Source organism: Poeciliopsis prolifica, unplaced genomic scaffold (genome assembly GCF_027474105.1).
Source record: "Poeciliopsis prolifica strain line A6 unplaced genomic scaffold, Auburn_PproV2 SCAFFOLD071, whole genome shotgun sequence".
Classification (NCBI taxonomy): domain Eukaryota; kingdom Metazoa; phylum Chordata; class Actinopteri; order Cyprinodontiformes; family Poeciliidae; genus Poeciliopsis; species Poeciliopsis prolifica.
This window is the reverse complement of record NW_026562446.1, coordinates 595,720-617,024: the sequence shown is the minus strand read 5'-3', so window position 1 is coordinate 617,024 and position 21,305 is coordinate 595,720. Positions and strand designations below refer to the sequence as shown.

The 21,305-nt window shown below is 42.4% G+C and overlaps 1 protein-coding gene across 1 annotated transcript; it reads left to right on the top strand.

Moving 5' to 3' along the window:
* Window positions 1–118: 118 nt before the first annotated feature.
* On the top strand, window positions 119–20,037 carry LOC129352030 (cilia- and flagella-associated protein 44-like). Its single transcript, XM_055020846.1, is given in 38 exon segments — window positions 119–309; window positions 945–1,098; window positions 1,215–1,377; window positions 2,194–2,296; window positions 2,359–2,575; window positions 3,142–3,256; window positions 3,854–4,029; window positions 4,101–4,232; window positions 4,234–4,258; window positions 4,341–4,388; window positions 5,149–5,248; window positions 5,350–5,444; window positions 6,172–6,384; window positions 7,020–7,132; window positions 7,201–7,351; window positions 7,528–7,746; window positions 8,049–8,194; window positions 8,858–9,134; window positions 9,268–9,323; window positions 10,170–10,332; window positions 10,748–10,878; window positions 11,441–11,505; window positions 11,508–11,645; window positions 11,715–11,862; window positions 12,462–12,602; window positions 13,281–13,535; window positions 14,698–14,911; window positions 14,982–15,185; window positions 16,130–16,197; window positions 16,199–16,323; window positions 16,395–16,508; window positions 17,511–17,641; window positions 17,736–17,777; window positions 17,780–17,854; window positions 18,252–18,453; window positions 18,521–18,681; window positions 18,772–18,906; window positions 19,723–20,037. Coding segments are annotated over 38 exon segments (5,349 nt in total). The 5' UTR covers window positions 119–233; the 3' UTR covers window positions 19,981–20,037.
* Window positions 20,038–21,305: the final 1,268 nt, after the last annotated feature.

Here is a 21,305-nt window from a genome sequence, read left to right as displayed (position 1 = left end):
AGAACTACATCAACCAGAATGCTTTGCAGCCATGGCATTGCGTCGCTTTGTTGCCTGGCAACGCGTTAACAGACGGGAGACGTGCGAGAGCTGATCTATAATTTTTAAACGGCTGACAGAAAAAAAAACAAATCGACTAAATAAATTAGATTTTTTAATATATTTTTTAGTTTTACAGGTTGAGAAATCTTGAGTTTTGTCATTGTGATATTTTTGCTCATAGGAAGGAGATCATGGCGGATGAAACCGCAGGTTCAGTTTCTGACGGAGCTGAAAACACACCGACCTCCACACAGGAACACACCGAAGGTAATTCAGGCCCTGCTGCTGTCGCTCAGTTTCTGAAAGTTAAATTACTGTGGACACTTCATAATTATGCTGAATTTACTTAAATCAACTTCTGGCATGACTGCAGAACTCAGAGATGGGAATGACGTCACATTGAATCCCGATATGGCGACGCCCCAGTAGCCACTGAAGATCATTTTACAAGCCAATGCCACTTTTAAATTTCTTTAGTTTAGAGTTGCAGGCGCTACATGCAGCTTTGATTTTACACTTTACAAAAGCGTCAGTAAAAGCAAGGAGCGGCCATATTGGATTTCAAAGTCAGCGTTTCCAAAGGAAAGTTCAAATTGTGGATCTTCCAGCTGATTTTCTGACTCAGAAGCCAAAATTTCTGACCTATAACTACAAACACGATAACTATTAGGCCACTGGGATTCCAACACAAACTTTTTTTGTACAATGATCTATTACGACGATGGAACATTTTCACCAATAGAATCTCAGTAATTGTCTAGAATAAAGCTATGCAACCTAAAATTTGGATTTGACAAAGGAGACAAAATATTGTGATGTGAAGATAGTTGCAGAACTGAGTCTCTGTTGTTTCCTGGATGTGATGAACCTGGTGTGGATGTGGATGTTCCCTCCATCACCAGGAGGCGATGCTGAAGTGCCTGAGGTTCAGCCGGAGCCCACAGAGATGCTGGAGGAGAGTCCGGCTGAAGACGTGTTCTACAACTACGAGGAGCTCCGCTCCAGACCCACCATAACCCCCGACTCAGAGATCCCAGAGAACCTGCTGCTCTTCTCGTATCCGCACCGCCCAGCCCAGAACAAACTACTGAAACAATTACAGCAGCAGCTATTACAATAACTACACACCTCTCCTCTCCTCTGCTCTCCTCCTTGACTCCTTCGCTCTCCAGTCACTCGTTCGGCTACGACAGCTGCCGTAGGTCCAACCTGAGGCTGCTGGACGAGACGACGCTGCTGTTCATCGCAGGAAACCTGCTGGTGGTGCTGGAGATCTCCACCCGGCAGCAGACGTACCTGCGCTCCTGCAGCGGCGGAGGAATCGGCGCCATCGCCGTGAGGAAACTAGAATACAGCACGTTAACCTTCTTATGGATCTAAACCGTTTTAACTTAACAGAAAAAATATCACATTTTCACCTGGTTCTGCTTTTAAATATCTTTCATTTTAAAATTAAATGAATCCATTCAGGATTCCAGGACTAACGATTGAATTGTTTATTTCCTGGACCTTTAGTCATAAACTCTGTTACAGTTTTTACTGCCTAAAATACTGAAAGTATTTGGGCCATTGTAGACATAAAAAACACGACTAAATTCATGCCAAAAAATCTAGAATTTGGTAGAAAAAAAAAGTCTGAAGTTTGAGGTTAATTTCTCAAATTTTTGAGAAAAAAATGGAAAATTTCTCAGTCTGAAAAAAAATTACTGGAAAAACATCAGAAAACTGAGATGAATCTCAGAAATTTTGTAGAAAAACTTCAGGTTTCAACTTTACAACGTTTGGAAATTTCAAATGTTGCAAATTTGCTAGAAAAAACCTCAGACATTTTGAGATTACTCTCAGAAATTTTTTAGAAAAAATAAAGAAATCTCTCAGCTCGAAGTACCAAAATATTATTAGAAAAAAAAACTAAATATTTTTAGAATAATTTCAGAAATTTTGTGGAAAAATCCAGCAAATTTCAGAACTCAAAAGTCAGTCTATTTTTACTTTTGGAAATGTTCAGAGTTTTCTAAAGGACTTTTGAGAATAATCTCAAAATGACTGAGTTTTTTAATGAAATTTTACTCTGTTTCTTTCTATCTATAACATCCCTGATTCGTTGTCGTATAAAACCCAAACTAAATCTGTTCTTCTGCGTGTTTGCAGGTTCATCCAGCCGGACAGCTGTTTGCTGTGGCAGAGAAAGGAAAGTATCCGTTCCTCCTAATCTACGAATATCCCTCACTAAGGCTGTACCGCATCCTCAAAGGTAAACATGTCCACACTTTCCATAATCCTCCCTGTGGCGGCGCTCAGTGTGAACGTGTCCAGGCGGAACGGAGCGCCAGTACAGCTTCGTGGACTTCAACCCGGACGGCAGCCTGCTGGCCAGCGTGGGCGGCGCCCCGGACTACATGCTGACGGTGTGGAACTGGAGGCAGGAGGAGGTGATGCTGAGCTGCAAGGCCGTCTCCCAGGAGGTTTACCGGGTCAGCTTCTCCCCGCACAACCCGGGTCTGCTCACCTCCTCCGGCTCCGCACACATCAAGTACGCAGCAGACCCGACCCGCTCACAGCGCAGTTCAGCTCTCTGCCTCTAGGCGGCTTTTAAAGGACAACACAGAAATAATTGAGGGTCTAATGCAAATATTTAAACACCAAGTCATAGAAAATTAATATTAATGTATTATATATGAGATAATTATATTAATTTTGATAATGGAATTCTATATTATTAATATTTTATGTTAATGTTAATATTTATGCATTACATTCAAATGAAAAATTACTTTTAAATATTTATATTTAATATAGTATTTAATGTTTACATACAAATATTTGAATTTAAATTAATATTTAAATATATAAACATTTATCATTTAAGTCTTCATTTCTTACCAGACTGTGGATCTCTGCAGCTCCTCCAGAGTTTCAATAATAAAACAAAGAATTTAGTTCAGATTAGAAACTTGTTCTGTTTTTCTCTGAGGCAGAAAGAATCTCAGCAATGATCAGCAACAATCAGCAACGATCAGCAACAATCAGCAACGATCAATGTTTGATTTGTTTTGTTTGGATTTGTTTGTTTGGATTTGTTTTGTTTCTTTCTGTCAGGTTTTGGAAAATGGCGGAAACCTTCACGGGTCTCAAACTGCAAGGAATTATGGGGCATTTTGGGAAAACCGCATCAACCGACATTGAGGGCTACGTGGAACTTCCAGATGGAAAAGTGAGGATGTCGTTCCTGAAAGAACCTGGAAGAACCTGGAATTCTGCCTGGATTCCTTAAAAGCAATCCAGGAAAAATTCACATTTTGTACATTTTGATCTTCCATTTGAGTTTCTACTGATTCTGAAAACAGCTCAAACTCTTACAAACAGGCCAGGCAGTTTTGGCAATAAGTTAATTTGAACTATTTTTGTTTCTTTGTCTTGATGTCTGGAAAATGAGCTGATTTAAATCCCGGCTCATTACCCAGCAACCGAAGCTGAGTTCTGTTTGGACAGCTGGTTTTACAATGGCTGCTGGAAAACACAAGTGTTTTGTTGTAATTACCATCCAGAAACCACTTGCTGCAAGCTTGTTGGTTGTGCAGAGGCTCCACTTCTGCTTTTCAAGAATGTACAGTAAAATGTTAAATGTTAAGCAGTCGTGTATTTGGATGTAAAGTGACTAGATGCCCCAAAGCAGATCAAAATGCAGAACTGAATAAACTAGAATCTCATTATCTAAGAATGATTTTGCACAGAAAATGTAATGAACATGTTTAAACAAATTATTTAGGACGGTGAAAACACCTTCAAGAATCGTGTGTCTCCCTGTCAGGTGATATCGGGCACAGACTGGGGCAACCTGTTGCTCTGGGAGGGCAACACCATCCGGATGGAGATCACCCGTAAGGAGGGGCGGAGCTGCCACGTCGGGGTGGTGCAGCCCTTCACCCTGGAGGACGGGCAGCTGATGACGTTCGGTGCGGACGGAGCCGTGCGGGTAAAACGGGCGTGGAGGTAAACGCGGTCAGGGGGCGATCAGACGGGCGATCAGACGGGTGACGCTGCGTCTCTGACTGCAGAAACTGGGACTTTGAGAAGATCAACATGGCCACCATGAGCGACAGCAGCAGCAGCAGCTTCGAGGTGGAGCCCATCAACGAGCTGCTGGTCGACTACAACGTCTGCCTGACCTCCATGGTCCGGACCAGCGTCCGACTCCTTCATGTGGTTCGCTCAGGTCCGACCGTGCAGCCATGGCCACCAGGGTAACCGAGGCAAAAACTCAGGTCCACTCAGTCTCAATGTTTTCTGCTTCACAGGATTCAAACGGAACCATCTGGAGACTGGACCTGTCCTTCACCAACACCGTGAGTCCATCCATTCATCGAACCATCCATCGAACCATTGAACCATCCATCCATCCATCCAACCATCCATCCATCCATCCATCCATCCATCCATCCATCGAACCATTGAACCATCCATCCATCCATCCATCCATTGAACCATTGAACCATCCATCCATCCATCCATCCATCCATCCATCCATCCATCATCCATCCATCCATCCATCCATTCATCGAACCATTGAACCATCCATCCATCAAACCATTGAACCATCCATCCATCCATCCATCCATCCATCCATCCATCCATTGAACCATTGAACCATCCATCCATCCATCAATCCATCCAACCATCCATCCATCCATCTATCCATCCATCTATCCAACCAACCAACCAACCAACCATCAATCCATCTATCCATCCATCCATCCAACCATCCATCCATCCATCCATCCATCCATCCATCCATCCATCCATCCATCCATCCATCCATCCATCCATCCATCCATCCATCCATCCATCCACCAACCATCCATCAACCAACCATCCATCCATCCATCCACTCATCTATCCATCCATCCATCCATCCATCCATCCATCCATCCATCCATCCATCCATCCATCCATCCATCCATCCATCCATCCATCCAACCATCCATCCAACCAACCAACCATCCATCCATCCATCCAACCGTCCGTCCGTCCATCCATCAACTTGTTGAACTTCTATTTAATTCTTCAGAATTTGAACTTGAATCCTGACATTCTGTTTCTGTTGAGGCTGCTGATCCAGAGTGTCTGTTCTCCTTCCACGCCGGGCCGATCCAGGGGATGGACGTGTCCAAGAAATCCCACCTGATGGCCACCACCACTCTGGACCGTGAGCCCAACGTCGTTCCGCCTTCACACCAAATGTCCACGCATAAAAAACACAAAAACTACCAAACTGAAGCTTTAGCTGCTTGTTTCCGTTCTCTTCAGGTTCGGTCAGAGTGTTTGACTTCGTGGCTAATAAAGAAGTTGCAATGAGCCACTTCAACCAGGGGGGAACGACGGTCTTCTGGGCTCCACTGATGGTGAGAGTTAGCACGTTTTATGGGCAGCGGCTCAGGGCAGCTTTAGAAAGGGGAGGGTAAAAATCACAGTTAGCAAGACTGAAAGGTTTTGTCTAACCAGAGGGGTTAGCAGAGGAGCACCACAGGGATCTGGTCTCTCACCAGTCATTTGTTGACTTCAGACCTGCACAAATCAGACTCACATGACTCAGCAATCGCCGGGTAGATTAGAGATGGACAAAAAGCTGAATGTAGAGAACATTCAATTTATCACTGCAAAAAAAACAAAATCTTATCAAATACTTTTAATCTAGTTTTCTAGTACCAATATTGTACATGTACAATAAGATATTAGGATTAAATATCTTTGCTTTTCAGCAAGACAGAGGAACCTGTTTGAAGTCCACAATAATTTAAGTGGATTTTTACTTTATAAGATTTTGTGATGTTGCAATGTATAGACAACTCTTTATGAATGTCTTCAGTCAGAGGGTTCTTCAGAGCCGCTGTAATACAGACTGCTACAGGATTATCAACAACTTTTAGAAGAATCTTGAATAACAGAAGTTAAATAAATGTTTATTTCCATATGGGGTCAATAGTTTTCTTTTATTTATTTGATTAAATTTGGATAAATACGTCACTGATATTTTATTAGAGACCTGAACAGAGTTGCAGGGGTCAGCAGAAGGAGGGGCCCGCCCGGGGCCTCATTGATGCCTCAGTAACCGGTTCTGTTTTCTCCCAGGTCAACCAGAGCAGTGGGTTGCTGGTGGCGGGTTTCGAGGACGGAGTGGTGCGTCTGCTGGAGCTGTTCAACCCGCAGCGGCTGCAGGACGTGACGTCGAGCCGGGGCCCCGTGATGGACGCCGAGCTGCGCCTCAACCAGGCCTTCAAGCCTCACAACGGCCCCGTCACCGCCGTGGCGTACGACCGAAACGGAGAGATCCTGGCCACAGGGGTGAGTCGGTCCAGACGGAGCCAAACGTTCAGCCTGATGGGTCTGCAGCACGACTTCAGGGGAGAAATGGAGCGATTGATTAAAAATGATGACCAGGACGATTAAAACTAATCTGTTCGATTTCTAATGGTCTTCATTAGGATGTTATGAATACTAAGGCTAGTTATAAATGATGGATAAACAGCTTCCCTGTAACTGTAAGTTGTTTCTCCACCATGAACACATTTAGCAGCACAAACACGAGAGTGATTGACAGCGCTAAGGCCAGCCTCCTGGCTCTGATTGGTTGTTTTTGGTGCATTTCTTCAGACAGTAATAGCAACACAGAGAGAAAGTGGAGCAAATTTTCACAGATTCTGTCTCATAACAAACTGTGAACATGATGACAGTTTTAAAAATATAAAAAACATATTTTTATAAACGTGACGTCCTGCAGCTTTAAAGTGGACTGAACAGAGCTGGTGGGAATCCATCCAGGTAACCACAGATGTCAATAATCACTTTGTACACAAGCAGTTTGACCCTGAGGTCATTTAAGTTCCTTTAAATCTGTTTCCAGGTCTGTGTTGGATGAATAAAGAAGCATTTTTACAGAGACACTTCTAATCTTTTAAAATCTCCTCCTTCCTGTTCAGAGTTCAGACTGCACCGTTTTCTTCTTCACGGTTGGAGAGAAGTACAGCCCCATCGGCTTCATCCTGGTCCCCGGTCCAGTCAAAGCCCTGGAGTGGTCCTCCCTCCTACGTAGGTCTGAGCTCCTTCGCCTCGCCCGGCTGCAGCTGGACGCTGCTGCTGATGAAAGCTTCTGTTTCAGAGTGAGAACCGGCTGCTCATCCTGTGCCAGACCGGACACGCCGTGGAGGTTCACTGCCCCGACCCGGAGGACCACGAGTCCACCAAAACCTTCCAGCTCCAGAACCTGCCCAGGAGCTCCTTCAGGTTCAAGAGCATCAAGTCCAAAATCAAGGTGTGGAAATGAACCATTCACCGCTGCAATCCACCACCGGGTGGGCGGTTCTGATCCGCCGCCAGGCGGTTCTGATCCGCCGCAGGGCGGTTCTGATCCGCCGCCGGGCGGTTCTGATCTGCTGCAGGGCAGTTCTGATCCGCTGCAGGGCGGTTCTGATCCGGTTCTCTTTTCAGAGAGACGAGGAGATAAGGAGACGGCAGGCGGTGAAGGACAAGAAGAGGAAAGAGCGAGAAGAGAAGATTAAGGAGCTGAAGAAGGCGGGGTTGCCGGTTCCTGATGAAGAGGAGGAGGAGGAAGAGGAGGAAGAGCTGCCCCCCATCATCATCCCGAAGCCTCCCAGTCCTCTCTGCTGCGGCTTCTACTCACAGCCGGGACAGTTCTGGCTCTCAATGGTACCAACGGATCAAATCGATTCATAGTCTCTTTATTCTGGATCAGAATCAAACCGTCAACTTTATTTTCAGTTCATAAATCAGAAAATGCTTCAGCGACAGTAAAATGCTAAAAATTAAGGCCTTAAAAAGCCTTAAATTAAGTTGATTTTAAATAAATTATACATTTTATTGTAGGAGGATTATTTGATGTATTTTGCTCACAGGACTTTTCTGTTGGGGAAATTTAACTCCAGGTGGATTAAAAAGGTTTTAAAACGTCTCGACTCGCTGACGCCTGAAGCGTCTAATTTGTCCTGCAGGGCGGCTTCGACGCAGGTTTCCTGTATCACTGCAGGCTGTCAGAGGATAAGGATGGGGAAGATGATGCGCAGCGGCAGGACGAACCCTTCGCTTTCCTACAAATCAACAACGCCGAAGACGATCCCATCTGCTCCATGACTTTCAGGTCAGGTTTTACAGCACGACTCATCACATTTTGTACGTCCTTGTGTTTCCTCTTGGGCTTCAGCTGTTTTGGGAATTTAATTTTTTTTAATGTCTCCGTTTCCTTTGGCCATAAAACTGTGCAAATTGGAATTATGAAAGTAAATTTCCTTTATGGAAACACGGCAATTCCAAATAATTGAAATTATTGTATCTCACAAAACTGAATCACATGATCAGCAACCAGATGTTGCTACTGGCAGAAAGGATGAAGAAGATGATGACAGGAAGTGGATGAAGGCACTGCATGTTTTTTATGAACATATTGTGTAAACAAACTTATCCACAAATGGCTTTAACTGGAAAATTGTGAAACTATGAGCTTTGGACATTAGCAAAGCTAATCTTCAGAGGTTTGTGGGTTGTTTCCTTCAGTGAGTTTCGGTGTAGCGCCCCTGCAGGCCCGGAGGGTAACAGGTTGTTTACAAGGTTTAGTTGATTTGACTCAGAGCAGAGAGAAAGTGAATTGCAGCAGCTGGAGATGGAACAGATGGTGAAGTTTTGATTCTGAATCGAACTGATCAATACCTTCATTGCCCTCCTACGTCCTCCAGACAGCATCCATTTGGTGATGTTTCCCTGCACTGCTCTAGTGTTTATGATGGTATTCCCTCATGTTCACCAGCTCTGAAAGGAAGCTGCTGTTCTGCGGCATGCAGTCCGGCACCATCAGGGTCTACTTTCTGCAGCCTGACGACTACAACCTCACCTCCATGAAGGCTTACTGGGCTCTGAGCATCCATGACAACCAGAACGGGCAGCTGCGGCACCTGCGCTGCAGCTTCGACGACCTGTTTGTGCTGACGGCTGGAGACGACGGGAACATCTTCTCCTTCTGCCTGCTGCCACCCGAGGAGCTGCAGAAAACTCTGGACAAAGTGGCCAAGATTCCTTCACCTCGGGTCGGTTCCCCTCATGACGTTCTGATGAAGTGAAGCTGAAACCCTGCATGTGCTGATACTGTGCTCTCAATCTGATGAATGAACATGTAACATGGAATAAAGGACGTCAACATGTTTTTCATGTCAAATGTAGACAGGTTTGGAAACCGAACCGTTTGCTCTGGACATCGAAGACCCAGCAGCTTACAGGTGAGAATAATTTAACTTGTTTATCATGCTCTCCTTTTTTATGGGTTGGTTGAGTGGATAATTGTTTACTGTCAACTAAACAGTTAACTTTGCTAACCATAAAGTACCATAAAGTTCAGTTGAAAAAAAAACACCCAATTCAGTATTGATCATTTTAACTAGCAGAAGCTAATGCTAAGCACCATACTAACACTGAATTTAATGGAAGCTAATGGTAATACCAGTACAGCATCGTTTGGTGATATTATGGTGCAAACATGGCAACATGGAAGTCAGTGGAAGCTAAAGTGCAAATTCAGGCATTTTGCTCCTCGCCATGAGTCTGTGACGCAGCAACGTTTCGATTAAATTTGTTATTTTACAGCTTCCTGTGAAGCTTCTGCTTCAGGAAGTGATCTGTTGGCAAACCTTTCACTCATGGTTTCAGTTTTATAGTTGTTGAGTTTTGTTAATGTTGCTGCTGTTTTGGCACACAGGACATTCCTTCTGTAAGAAATATAGATAAACTGCAGCATCACACTTATTATTCCCATTTTATTTACTTTAATGTTTAAATATATGAATTTGATGTCTGTATGAGACGAGTGCTTGAAAAAAGGCTGTTTTGTGTCACAAAGTTGGTCAATAAAGTTGATTCTAATTTAAAACAAATGTGAAATTACCAAATTTATTAAAATGTTTAGGTGAAAGTATTTTTTAAAAGGATAATAATAATACGATATTAGCATATTATAGCTGTTTTCTGCGTCATTTCTTTCTACATTTTCTTGATTTTGAGTTTTAAACCTGGAAGAAGCTCTGGTAGCTGCTTGTCTCTCAGCCAACCTCCACCTTCACTCCGCCCAGCATCGAGACGGCCAAGCAGAAGACCGAGAAAGACAGCCTGCGCCGGGAGGCCGAGCAGAAGGAAGCAGAGACGCTGAAACAGCTGCTGGAGCTTCGGAGGAGATTCAACGAGGTCCAGAGCGACAACGAGAGTCTGCCGGAGCACATCCGGCTGAAGCCACAGGTACTGGAGCCAACAGCAGAATTCAGCTGCAGTACCGCCCTTCAACTCAAAGGGGCAGCACTGAGACGATTTCAGGCCAAATATATAGCAGAACTAAACAAGTGTACACAAAAATGTCACAATTATCTCAGAAATTTAAAGATGCCATCTTTAAGGACCAATTTAGATTTTATTTTTGGTTTGAAATGCACACCACACTTTTCAGATTTTAATTTGCGCATCTGTTCGTGATGTTAATTCTGACCTTAACAGACAAAAATCTCATTAACTAAAAATACATTTGAGCAAAGTTAAAATTAATGAGCATGTTTTGAAGAGGCTGTAGACTTATCGTATTTAAACACGTTTCCACGGCGGTGTTGTTGATTTGCTGCCGTTGGTTTCTGTGCGTCTGGCCGGGTTCGTGTTCGTCCAGGCACTGGTGGTGGACCGGCGGTTCTTCGAAGAAGAACAGAAGCAGGAAGTGCTGAGGTTGATCGAGGTCCGGAAGCAGATGGCCTGGGAGCAGGAGCGCTGCACCATCGCGCTGAAGAAGCCCAAGGAATGGTACGCAAACTACTTTGGTTTTGTTAAAGAGTTCAGGTTGCGTTCACACCAGCTCAGTTCAGTTCGCTTCAATCCGACTCCAGTTCAGTTGCTAAGAAAGTCCGGTTTGTTTTGTGGGGTGTGAATCTGTAATCAACCTCTGGTCTGGGTTTAGTTGAAGTGAACTCTTGGTGTCGTTTCATGTGCATGTGAAACTGGAAGTGGACTACAGAGCAGTGCATTCTGGGTAAATACAACCAAAACAAAGGTGCTATCCTGGTGCTAGCGAGAGAAATGGCTTGAGAAACAACTGTTAAAATCTGACATTCCATTTCAAGAAGAAGAAAGTTGAGTTCAGTGTTTTTTCAGAAGTTTTTGTGTCGTTTCCTTCAGTGGTTCTTGGAGCAGCGCCCCCGCAGGCAAGGAGGGGAACAGGTTGTTCAATGGGTTGGTTGGTTTGACTCAGAGCAGAGTGAATGTGAACTATTGCAGCTGAAAATGTAACAAACGTTTCCATTTAGTCCCAAATTGAAAACAAATCACATATAAAAACACTTGATGTTTAAAAGTCTGTGTGTTTCAGGTCTGACGGGTCCGTGCAGGTCGACCTCATCACGGTTTCTGCGATACGCAGCGACCACAAACAAAGTCCCCTCTGCCAGCGTTCCCAAAGCTTTTAACTCTAGAAGAACCTCAGGTGGACCGCAGGGTCAGCATCGCCAGAGAATCTCTGCCGGAACGGAGGAGGCTCAGATCGGAGCTGCCCAGAGACGTTCTTCCACCGGAGGGTCGGTAGCATCAGGCTGACGGTTATATCTCCAGGTTTCAGCCTGCAGTAACGCGCTCCCTCCCTGCAGAGAAGCCGATACCGCAGCCCTCCATCCCCGTTAAAGCCAAGGTCAAACTAGGAGACCGGGAGGAGGAGAAGCTCCGAAAGGCTGCAGAGAAAGCAGAGGAAGCTCGAGCCAAAATACTGAGGAGGAGGGCGGAGTGGGCCGAATGTGAGTCAAAAATCAGGTTTCATCTGTTTACTGCAGAGCCAGAAGAAACATCTTTAAATGGGCCGTATTACAAAAAATCTACTTTTTCAGCTTCTCATCATGTTCTAATGTTATTTCCTGATCAATATCATTTAATTCTTTCATGCATGTTTAAGAAATCCTTAAATCTGTCTGGCCACCATTCACGTTGTCCCACCTTTGAGGCTCAGCTCCTTCGGACTAGTCAGCAGCAATTAGCAAACACCTGCTGAGCTCATTGTAGGAGCTGCTGCTCAGAGAAATGCTGGTAGAAACGTTAAAGGGTTAATAGAGGAGAGATGTTGGGATGACTTCCTGAAGGCGGAGCTTCAGAAAGAGCGGAAGCTTCTTAAAGAGACAGGTCCAATTCCAAGGCGTGAAATTACAAAGTGAATTGTTTGTAATTCACTTTGTAAAAATACTGCATGTATCATATCTGATACATGCAGTATTTTTATAACAACTGAAGGTAACATAGTTACTCAACTATGCTACAAAATAGCACTTTGTGCCTAATGCTGCCCCTTTTAATAATTGGATTTATATTTGTTTTACTGATGAAAAATCTGTCTTTCGATGTCTCAGTTATGCAGATAAGCCGGAGGAGAACTATATGGACACACTGCATGCTCAGGCCATTAAGGAGGACAAAGACAGCATCAGGGACTTCATCAGGGGGAAGCAGATGAGGGTGAACGCCGAGCAGAGAAGAAGAAAGAGCTGGTGGCTCTGAACGAAAAACGTACGAAAACACTCAAACGTCGTCTCGATGCTTCGTTTCACACTTTATGAGCCAAACCATTTCACTATTCACTAAATTAAATAGTAAAACATGATCAAGTATTAAATTATTATAGCTAGTTCAAATTTATTCAAAACTGCTTTATTTAAAATAAAAGGGTAAATTTAAAAAATCTATTATTTTTAATAATAATAGAAATAATAATTGATTATTAGAATATCTGTATTTGAAATAAAAATAATGTTTTTTTAAATAAATATATATATATATATTAAAATATTATATAATGTCCAAAATGAGGTTCTGGAAAAGTTTGAAATGCTTGAATTTCACTGTGAGAAAAGTTTACGAACCTGGATTTTCTATTTAGACAAGTTTATTTCTGACCCAAAATTAGTTTATAAAAAAATTAAATTTTGCTTTACATATGTGTCAAAAATAATTTATTCCCTTCTCATAAATCAAAATAAAAAACTCCAACTCCTCCTTTTGCATGTTTCCTTTAGTAATTTGAAAAATTATTTTGCTGAAATTTTTTGAGATCCCGATACGTTTTTTAAAATAAGGGCTGGTTTTTTAAGACTTTATTGTTAGATTTTGTCTCTACAAAATGTTTTATTTTTATTCTTAACATTACTTTCAGCTCATTATTTGACTCTGAGCTTTTTTCCCCAGATCTATGAGAAGCAGAATGAGAAGAACGAGCTGATCGTGGCGGTGCGAGACATCAAGGTCCAGGTGGTGTCGTGGTTGAAGGGTCAGGCCCGGCGGCTCCATCACGTCCATCCTGCTCTGCCTGCCGACCTGCGGCTGCCGTCTCCCCCCTCCGTCTCCATGCTGCCCGAAGAAACGCCGGAGAAGAAGCTGCAGATCAGCCAGGCCATGCTGGAGCGATACCACATCCTGAGAGAGGAAAGGTACGCAGCAGGGCTGGATCTAAAGGGGGACCAGAGGGGACCATGAAAATAAAAATATTTAAAGGTGACCTATTATGTCTCCTTGGACTGGTTAGGATAAGTCCATAATCTAAACAAAACATGTTTACTACATTTCCTTCACAAAATTATTATTAGATAATGAGATTTTAGTTGTTTTAGGGCATCTTGTGACTTTAAATTCATATAAACTCTTATTTTTACAATCACACATGAAAATGGCTGCAAACAGATCCACAGTTATATAACTGTACATCTTTGAAAAGTAGGAGCGGCGCCTCCTGCACAACCAACAAGAATGCAGCAAGTTGTTTCTGGATGGAAAGTGAACAAAAGAACACTTATCTTTTCCAGCAGCCATTATGCAGAGCATACAGTGGTGAAACCAGCTGACCAAACATGCTGGAACCAAACTTGGGTTGCTAGGTAACAGGCGGGGTTCTTACAATCGGGAGGCTTTTCAAAGAGCTAATTTTTCAGACAACTAAAAACATGAACTTATTGCTAGATTTTTTTTAAGCAATTGTTTTTAGAATCAGTCGAGACGCAAATGGAAGCATAAAAACATGCAAACTGTGAATTATTCATAGCAGGTCCCCTTTAAAATGTTTAGCACAAAGTAGGATGCTCATATTTCCAGTGTGGAGAATATAAAACATGGCAATTAAGTAAATTAGTCTCAATCTGGTCTAACTTTTTTGTTAGCATTGCTAACAAAAATTAGCGGTGTTCACTCTAAAGCACTAGTCATAAATATTAGCACTGCTAAAGCTAAATGCTACTCCAGAGTTCTGAGAATCCAGAGACATTTTTGCTCTCAGTCCTGCTGAAAAACAACAATTACTAGAAGTTTTGAATCTTGTGTTTCATTGAATGTATCCATTACATGTTCTGTTTTTAGTTGTTTTCTTTGCTTTTCTGATTGGTTGTTTTTAGATGAATATCTCTGTTTGTTAGTCTGTAATGTTTGTTTTTATTCACTAATTAGTGAATAAATTGAATGAAATATACAATTAAAATGCAGTAATAAATGTATATCTCCCTCATAAAGCAGATTCATTTCAAACCGAAGGAGAATCTGATTCCCTCTTCTCAGATTATATTTGAAACAATCTCGGTTTATTTATGTTTCTTTTCTAAACAGAATGAAGACTTTGCATCTGGGGGAGGAGGACAACTCTGAGTGTTTACTGGAGCAGCTGGAGAGAGAAAAGAAGCTGGAGGAGGAGAAGGAAGAGGAGCAGGAAGAGCAGGAATGCTACCTGGCTTTAGCAGAGGCCACTGAGGATGAGGACGAGAAGAGTCAGCAGGAGAAGGAGATCCGGCTGCTGCACGAGCAGGACTGTCTGCTCCACCAGGTCCATCTTATTAACTCTCCTCTGAGCGCAGAACAGAGCAGGACGGTTGAGTTCTGTGTGTTTCCTTTAGATGGAGAGCTCGGTCTGCTGCTTCGACAAGAAGCTGCTGCAGCTGCACTTCAACAAGCAGCAGCTGGACAGCCAGCTGAAGCTGGCCGACCTGCGGCTGCTGACGCTGGTGCAGGAGATGCTGCTCCTCAAGCAGTTCGACAAGAGGGAGGGCGTTCTGCAGGACAAGCTGGATGCCCTGATGCTGGAGGACATGAACATGATGGTGAAGAAAACACACAACCACCCCGATTCCTTCACTTCTCTCTCTAAAACTTAATCAAACCTCAAATATCAAGTTTTCATGTTTTAAAAATCTTAATATATGGAAGCTGCACATCTTAGTCTGATCATTTAGAGTAAGTTGTAATAACATAATTTAATTCTACTGTAACAATAAATGCAAACTCTTTGCCTGAAAATGTTTGTCTTCATTAAATTAACTGATTTAGTGACATTAAAATAATAAATCTTAATTAACTAAACCCCAAAGTTTATTTCTTAACCAGAAGCTATAAAGTTATTGAAACTGTTTTTCTGGCTCCTGCTTATTATTTACATTAAAAAGTCACTTTAACTCATCAGCTGACACATTTAAACCAAGTAGAAGTAATTAACCCATTATAACCAATCAGAAACTCAAACCGGTAACTGATTAACTAACAATTAACTCGATCAATAACTAATAAACTCACCTGGTAAATTATTCACACTAAGAAATTACCTCACTCACTAACTTACCCACAAACATCTCACCTAATTTAGTTATTTCATTTGTTAACTAAATAACTTCTAACTTAACAAACTAACTTATCCGTTAACCGCTCACATTGACTCATTACTAACCTATTAGTCACCATGTTGACACTCACACAGTTGGTTCTCTACAACATTTTCACACTGACCAATAAATACATTAATCAACTAACTAACTAACTAACTAACTGACTGACTGACTGACTGACTGACTGACTGACTAAACTAACTAACTAACTAACTAACTAACTAACTAACTAACTGACTAACTAACTAACTAACTAACTAACTAACACATTATTCTTCTATCTATTGAACTAACTCACATTAACTCATTAAGCACTAGCTCTGCCTCCAGGTGAGTCAGTTACCTGAAACAGGAAGTTGTTCAGCGTTTTGTTTCTGCTCCGCCAGATGAAGCTGAACGAATACAACGACGTTCTGGAGATGAAGAGGGAAAACATCGCCAGGCTGCAGGAGCGGGAAGGCGCTGGCCGCCACCTTCAAGGCGTCGCTCGGGGAAAGCAACCCGTTCCAGGACTTCCTCACCAAAGTCTTCAAGAAGAAGGTGAAGCGGGTGAAGAAGAAGGAGACGACCGGAGAGGAAGGTGACGGAAACCGGTGAACCCGCAGGATTCATTTTGACCAGGCGTCCATCTAAACACCGGTTTGTTTGCAGGACAAGAGAAGGACAGCGACGAGAGCTCCGAGTCTGAGAGCGAGTCTGATGAAGACTACGACAGCGAGTCTGAGGAGGAAGGAGCTCCTTTCGATGACACCGTTTGTCCCCCGGGTCAGCAGCTAAACGACCTCTGACCTTTCTCCACTCCGTCCAATTTATCATATCAAATCAGATTCATGATGCTAAGCGATTTCTTTTTCTTCTCGCTTTCTTTTCTAAAGAAGAAATTAGAGATGACAGAAAATACCTTCTAAAAGTGGTTTTATTTCTGTATGGTGGAGTTTTATCGCCGGCTATGATAATTTCTGTTTCATTACAAGAATATAGTTATAATATTAACAGAATTAAGACAAAACCAGGAGGGGGAGCTATTGTGGAAATTTATATTTAGCATGTTTTTTACTTTCATTTGGTTCAACTGCTTCTAAAAACACACTGATTCATTTTTTGGTAATAAATTAATGTTTTTGTGTGTCTGGAAAATGAGCCGTTTCTGAATCCTCCAGAATGTAACGTCACATTCAGCAGGTATTACGCCGTTACTGAGCAAATCCAGACAAAAACACCACAAACTTTGAGATGAGTCCATGAAATCTTAGACAGAAAAATGAGGACATTTCTGAGATCGAGATAAAAAAAAATTGCTTTTGAAACTCGGAAATTTACTTTTTTCAACAGTTTTCTGAGTTTTTTTGGTAGGAATTTTTTTTAAAGTAAAACCCATCTGCAAAAGTCAAAAAATTTCAACTTTTAATGCAGTTTGTTCTAGAAAATTTCTGAGTTTGGTCGAAAAATTTATGAATTCATTCTAGCAAATTTTACATTTTTGGAGCTCAGAAACTTTCTTGTTTTAGCGGAAATGTACCCCCCATTTTATTTCTGTCCACAATACTAACTCATTGTTGTACGTTTTTAGAATGAAAACATTTAGCCTGGCTCTAACAGTCGCAGAGTTGAGCTGAATTCAAAGTCCAAATAAGCTCTCAAACAAGATGGCCGTCGTGAGTGCATTGACATCGCCATGAACCCAAGAAGTTAATCAGCGGAAAATAAACCCAGATTTCCAAACTTTTCATTTTCCGCCCTGACCTGTTGTGTCTCTGCGCGCCTCAGGCTGCGACCAGGAGCTGTTTGAAAGCACGCTGGAGCTGCGGGAGCATCGGCTGGACGTGGAGGACCTGCTGACGGAGGAGAAGAGGGTCATCGAGACTCTGAGGAAGGAGAACGATCTGCTCACCAAGAAGGTCAGCGCTGGCTGTCTCCGGCTCTGCTGCGTCTCTGCGACGCTCTGCTGATCGTCTCGGTGTTTCTGTCGGGTTTTGGTTTCTGTATTTGCAGAACAAAGTTTTAAAGAACAGCCGGAAGGCGCTGGAGGACGACACATGGAGCTCATCAACAAGGAGAAGCAGATGAAAATGAACGAACTGGACGTGGTGGTTCCTCTCAGGCTGCATCAGGTGAAGAAAAGCTTCATTCATCAAGAAAACACGACATTATGACAGTTTTATTAAGAGCTAGAAAGTAAAATGTGAACCAGTGTTTTGTAAATCTCTATTTGAAACATGTGTTGAAAACCAAGTATTGTTTTTTCTTCCACTTCATATTTAAGCCCTAAAGAGTTTATGGAAAGGTAAAATCATCCAAGTCAAAAGAAAACAGATTATTTTATAAAAATACAGTAGAATAATGTTTTTTTATTATTTGGCCAACTTTAAAAAATGGAAGCAAAACAGCAATAATATAGATTTAAGCTGAGAGTTTAGCATGGTAAATGTTTAGTTAGCTGTGACGTCTAAATGATTTTCTTAGTCTATTTTCTCTATTTCTGTACTTGTGTCGAATTTTCCTAACCAGATAGCGTATCTCATCGACGACGCAATGCCCTCTGACCTGAGCGAGGCGCTGGTGCTGTACCGCACCGAGCTGCACAAGCTGCAGCAGCGCGTCCACCAGCTGGAGGCGGAGAAGGTGGACGAGAGGAACCTGCACCGTCTGGCTCGCCAGCAGAGGAACAAGCTGGTCAACGAGGGCCGAGACAAGAACTGCAAGATCCAAGGTGAGCTCTTCATCTCTCTGTAAACAGAAACGTGTTCACTATCAGTCTGAACGGCGCGTCGATGCAGAGCTGGAGAGGGATTTCAACCAGCTGCAGATGACGAAGTTCGGCCGGCTGGTGGATCTGGAGTCTCTGCAGATGATGACGGGCAGCAGGAAGCTGGAGGAGCTGAAGCAGGAAAAGCTGCACTTAGAGTCAGTTCAAGCCAAGGAGGTGCAAGAATGGGATGTAAGTTCACCAGAAACAGAAACATCTCTCTATCATTTAAGAACTGAAACTGCTAAGACGAGCTGTGCTAACGTTTGCTGTAAAATCCAGGCCAAGATGGAGGAGAGGCTGGAGGCTTTAACGGCAGAGATGAAGAACAACAACGAGTTTCTCTTCGACATGACGGGTCTGTGGGAGCAGAAGAAAGGCCTGGAGCCCAAACTCAACGCCAGGCAGAAGAAAATAGTCAGTTTCTCACAGATTACATCAGCTGGGTTTCCAGCAATGATTTTTAATCCACATTCTGAAACAGTTGATGAAAACGGGAAAATTCTAAATAACTTCCTCCATCTTGCAAAACAGTTTCCACACAAGCTTCACATGGTTTTTGGCTAAAGAGGAGATGGACTCACATGTGTTGAATAATTTCTGACGTAGTGCCTTACCAGAGCCACAAACTATAAAAGAATTCAGTCACTCAAAGTTTGCATGACAATATGATGAAAACATGGCTACTGTGGGCAAGTTCAAGGTAACAGCTTACCATGTTAGCCATGTTTCTCTCAATGTTTTTCTCTGCATATTTTGAAATATTGCATTAGAAAAGGTTGATTCAACAAATCTAAACAACTTCCTCAGTTTTTACGCTTACTTGACATATTTTGGCTTTTCTGGAAAATAGTTCATTACCTAAAGGGAGATGGAAACACTTTGTCAAATAATCTCTGACATAATGCCTCACCAGAGGCATGAAACCCAAACGATGTCCAAACCTCCAGCTGGGAGAGGAGGACATGTTTGTCAAACAAGATGGCCGCCATAGGCTTTCTAACATCAGTATGGAAATCCAAAGAGTGTACTGGTGAAAAAATATCCAGATTTTCCTTAAATTGAATCTTTAAAGACAAAAAAAATGATTTGATAAATTGATCATCTGGGACCAAAATGACGATTTTATACTCTGATTTTGGGTTTTATTGACCTTTTAATCTTGCGGCAGGTTTGAGAACCGGCCAGGAAGGTGCTGGTTTGGTTTTTAACGACTGGTTTGTGTTCCTGCAGGGCAGACAGCAGTTCCAGGACCACCGGAGACGGATGGACCAGGACGCCATCTGGCAGTACAAGGAGCTGATAGTGAGGCAGACGCAGCAGGCTGATGCCATGTGGAGCGACATCACCCTCCTGTCCACCAGAGGGGGACACGTGTTGCCCGACAGCTGCCTCCAGCTGCCTCCCACCACCCTGCTGCCTACGCCCATCGCTGACCATCAGACAGAAATCAACAAACATACACCAGCAGACGGCGCTAGTCTACTGTAGACAGCAAGATGAAGCTGCAAAGCAGCACAGCTGGTGCTGCATTGTTTTATGTCTCAATTAGAGATACATACGGAAGAAGATTAGGGCCATTGTTTTTAAAAAATTTTAAATTCTGAATTTAATCTCAAAATTTAGATTTTTGATCTCAAAAGATTAAAGTTAGAACTGTTTTTTTCTGCCAGTGGCACTAATCCTCTTCTGTAGATACATGAACAAAATTAAACATATTTGACTTTTCTTGCGATTTAATGTGGGGGGTTTTTTCCACAAAAACTGCTGTAATTTTTATAGTTATAAGTTATGAGGATTAAAGGGTCCCCACAATTCAAGTCTTCCAGCTTCTTACCTGTAAACAACCCAGTTTTAGTCAATTTTTATATCGTCCTTGGAGTTTACTGCTGGTTAGTGATGTAAGAGGCTCTTTATTCACCAATGTAATGCTAATATTTAGTTTGCTGTGCCTGTAATACCTTACTGTTACAAGGTTTTTTTTAGCACTTTCTCAGTGAAACTTGAAAGGCTTTTATTAAACCTGAGGAACTGTAAAAGTGTTCAGGTCAATTGAACCTGACATTTATTTGGTCCTTCGAGCCGGAGCCCACCATACCTAAGGATTCCAGCAGGTGAGGTGGAATCCAGAGAGACTGTGCGTATGGCTAAACTCTTTAGAATGAGTTTATATTTCCCTTTCTGGCACTGGAGTCAACCTGCCAGCTGGAATCTGATGGTTGACGTGACTCTGTGAAAGGGCAGAGACAACTTTCTTTTATGAAAGAAAGTGTGAAAGAATCGACCACGTTAAAAAATAAACCCTGTGTAATCCTAGACTCTAACAGCTAAATGAAAAGAAAGGTTTGGAACCGTACCCTGTTCTCCTGTTCTGGGAACAGGACCCGAGAAATACCCATGGTACAAAGATAGCAGAGTCCTGCAACAACAGGCGGTTAAATTTCATAATAAAAGTTTGAGTCTGAGAGTGATTGGACGTACAAATACCATTTGGTATTTTATCTCATATAAACTAGTAGGATTGCAAGTACCAAACCAATTGTGGATGCAGAGGAAAGAATTAATTAATTAAAATGAAAAAAAAAACATTGGCTGTTCATGAGATGCACAGTATAAGTAAGTCCTGCTTTAGCCAGGGTGAGAAATGAGACATTACACCTTTCAGAGATCATATTAAAATATTCACATTTGCACAATGAAATGTTTTCTGTAGCTTGTGATACAGTATAAACTCTTGTAAAATATTTAATTAGTTTTTATTTACGTCTGGCCTTCTCCAGTGGTTGTTCACTTTGCCCAGGTTGATGGGTCAGTCT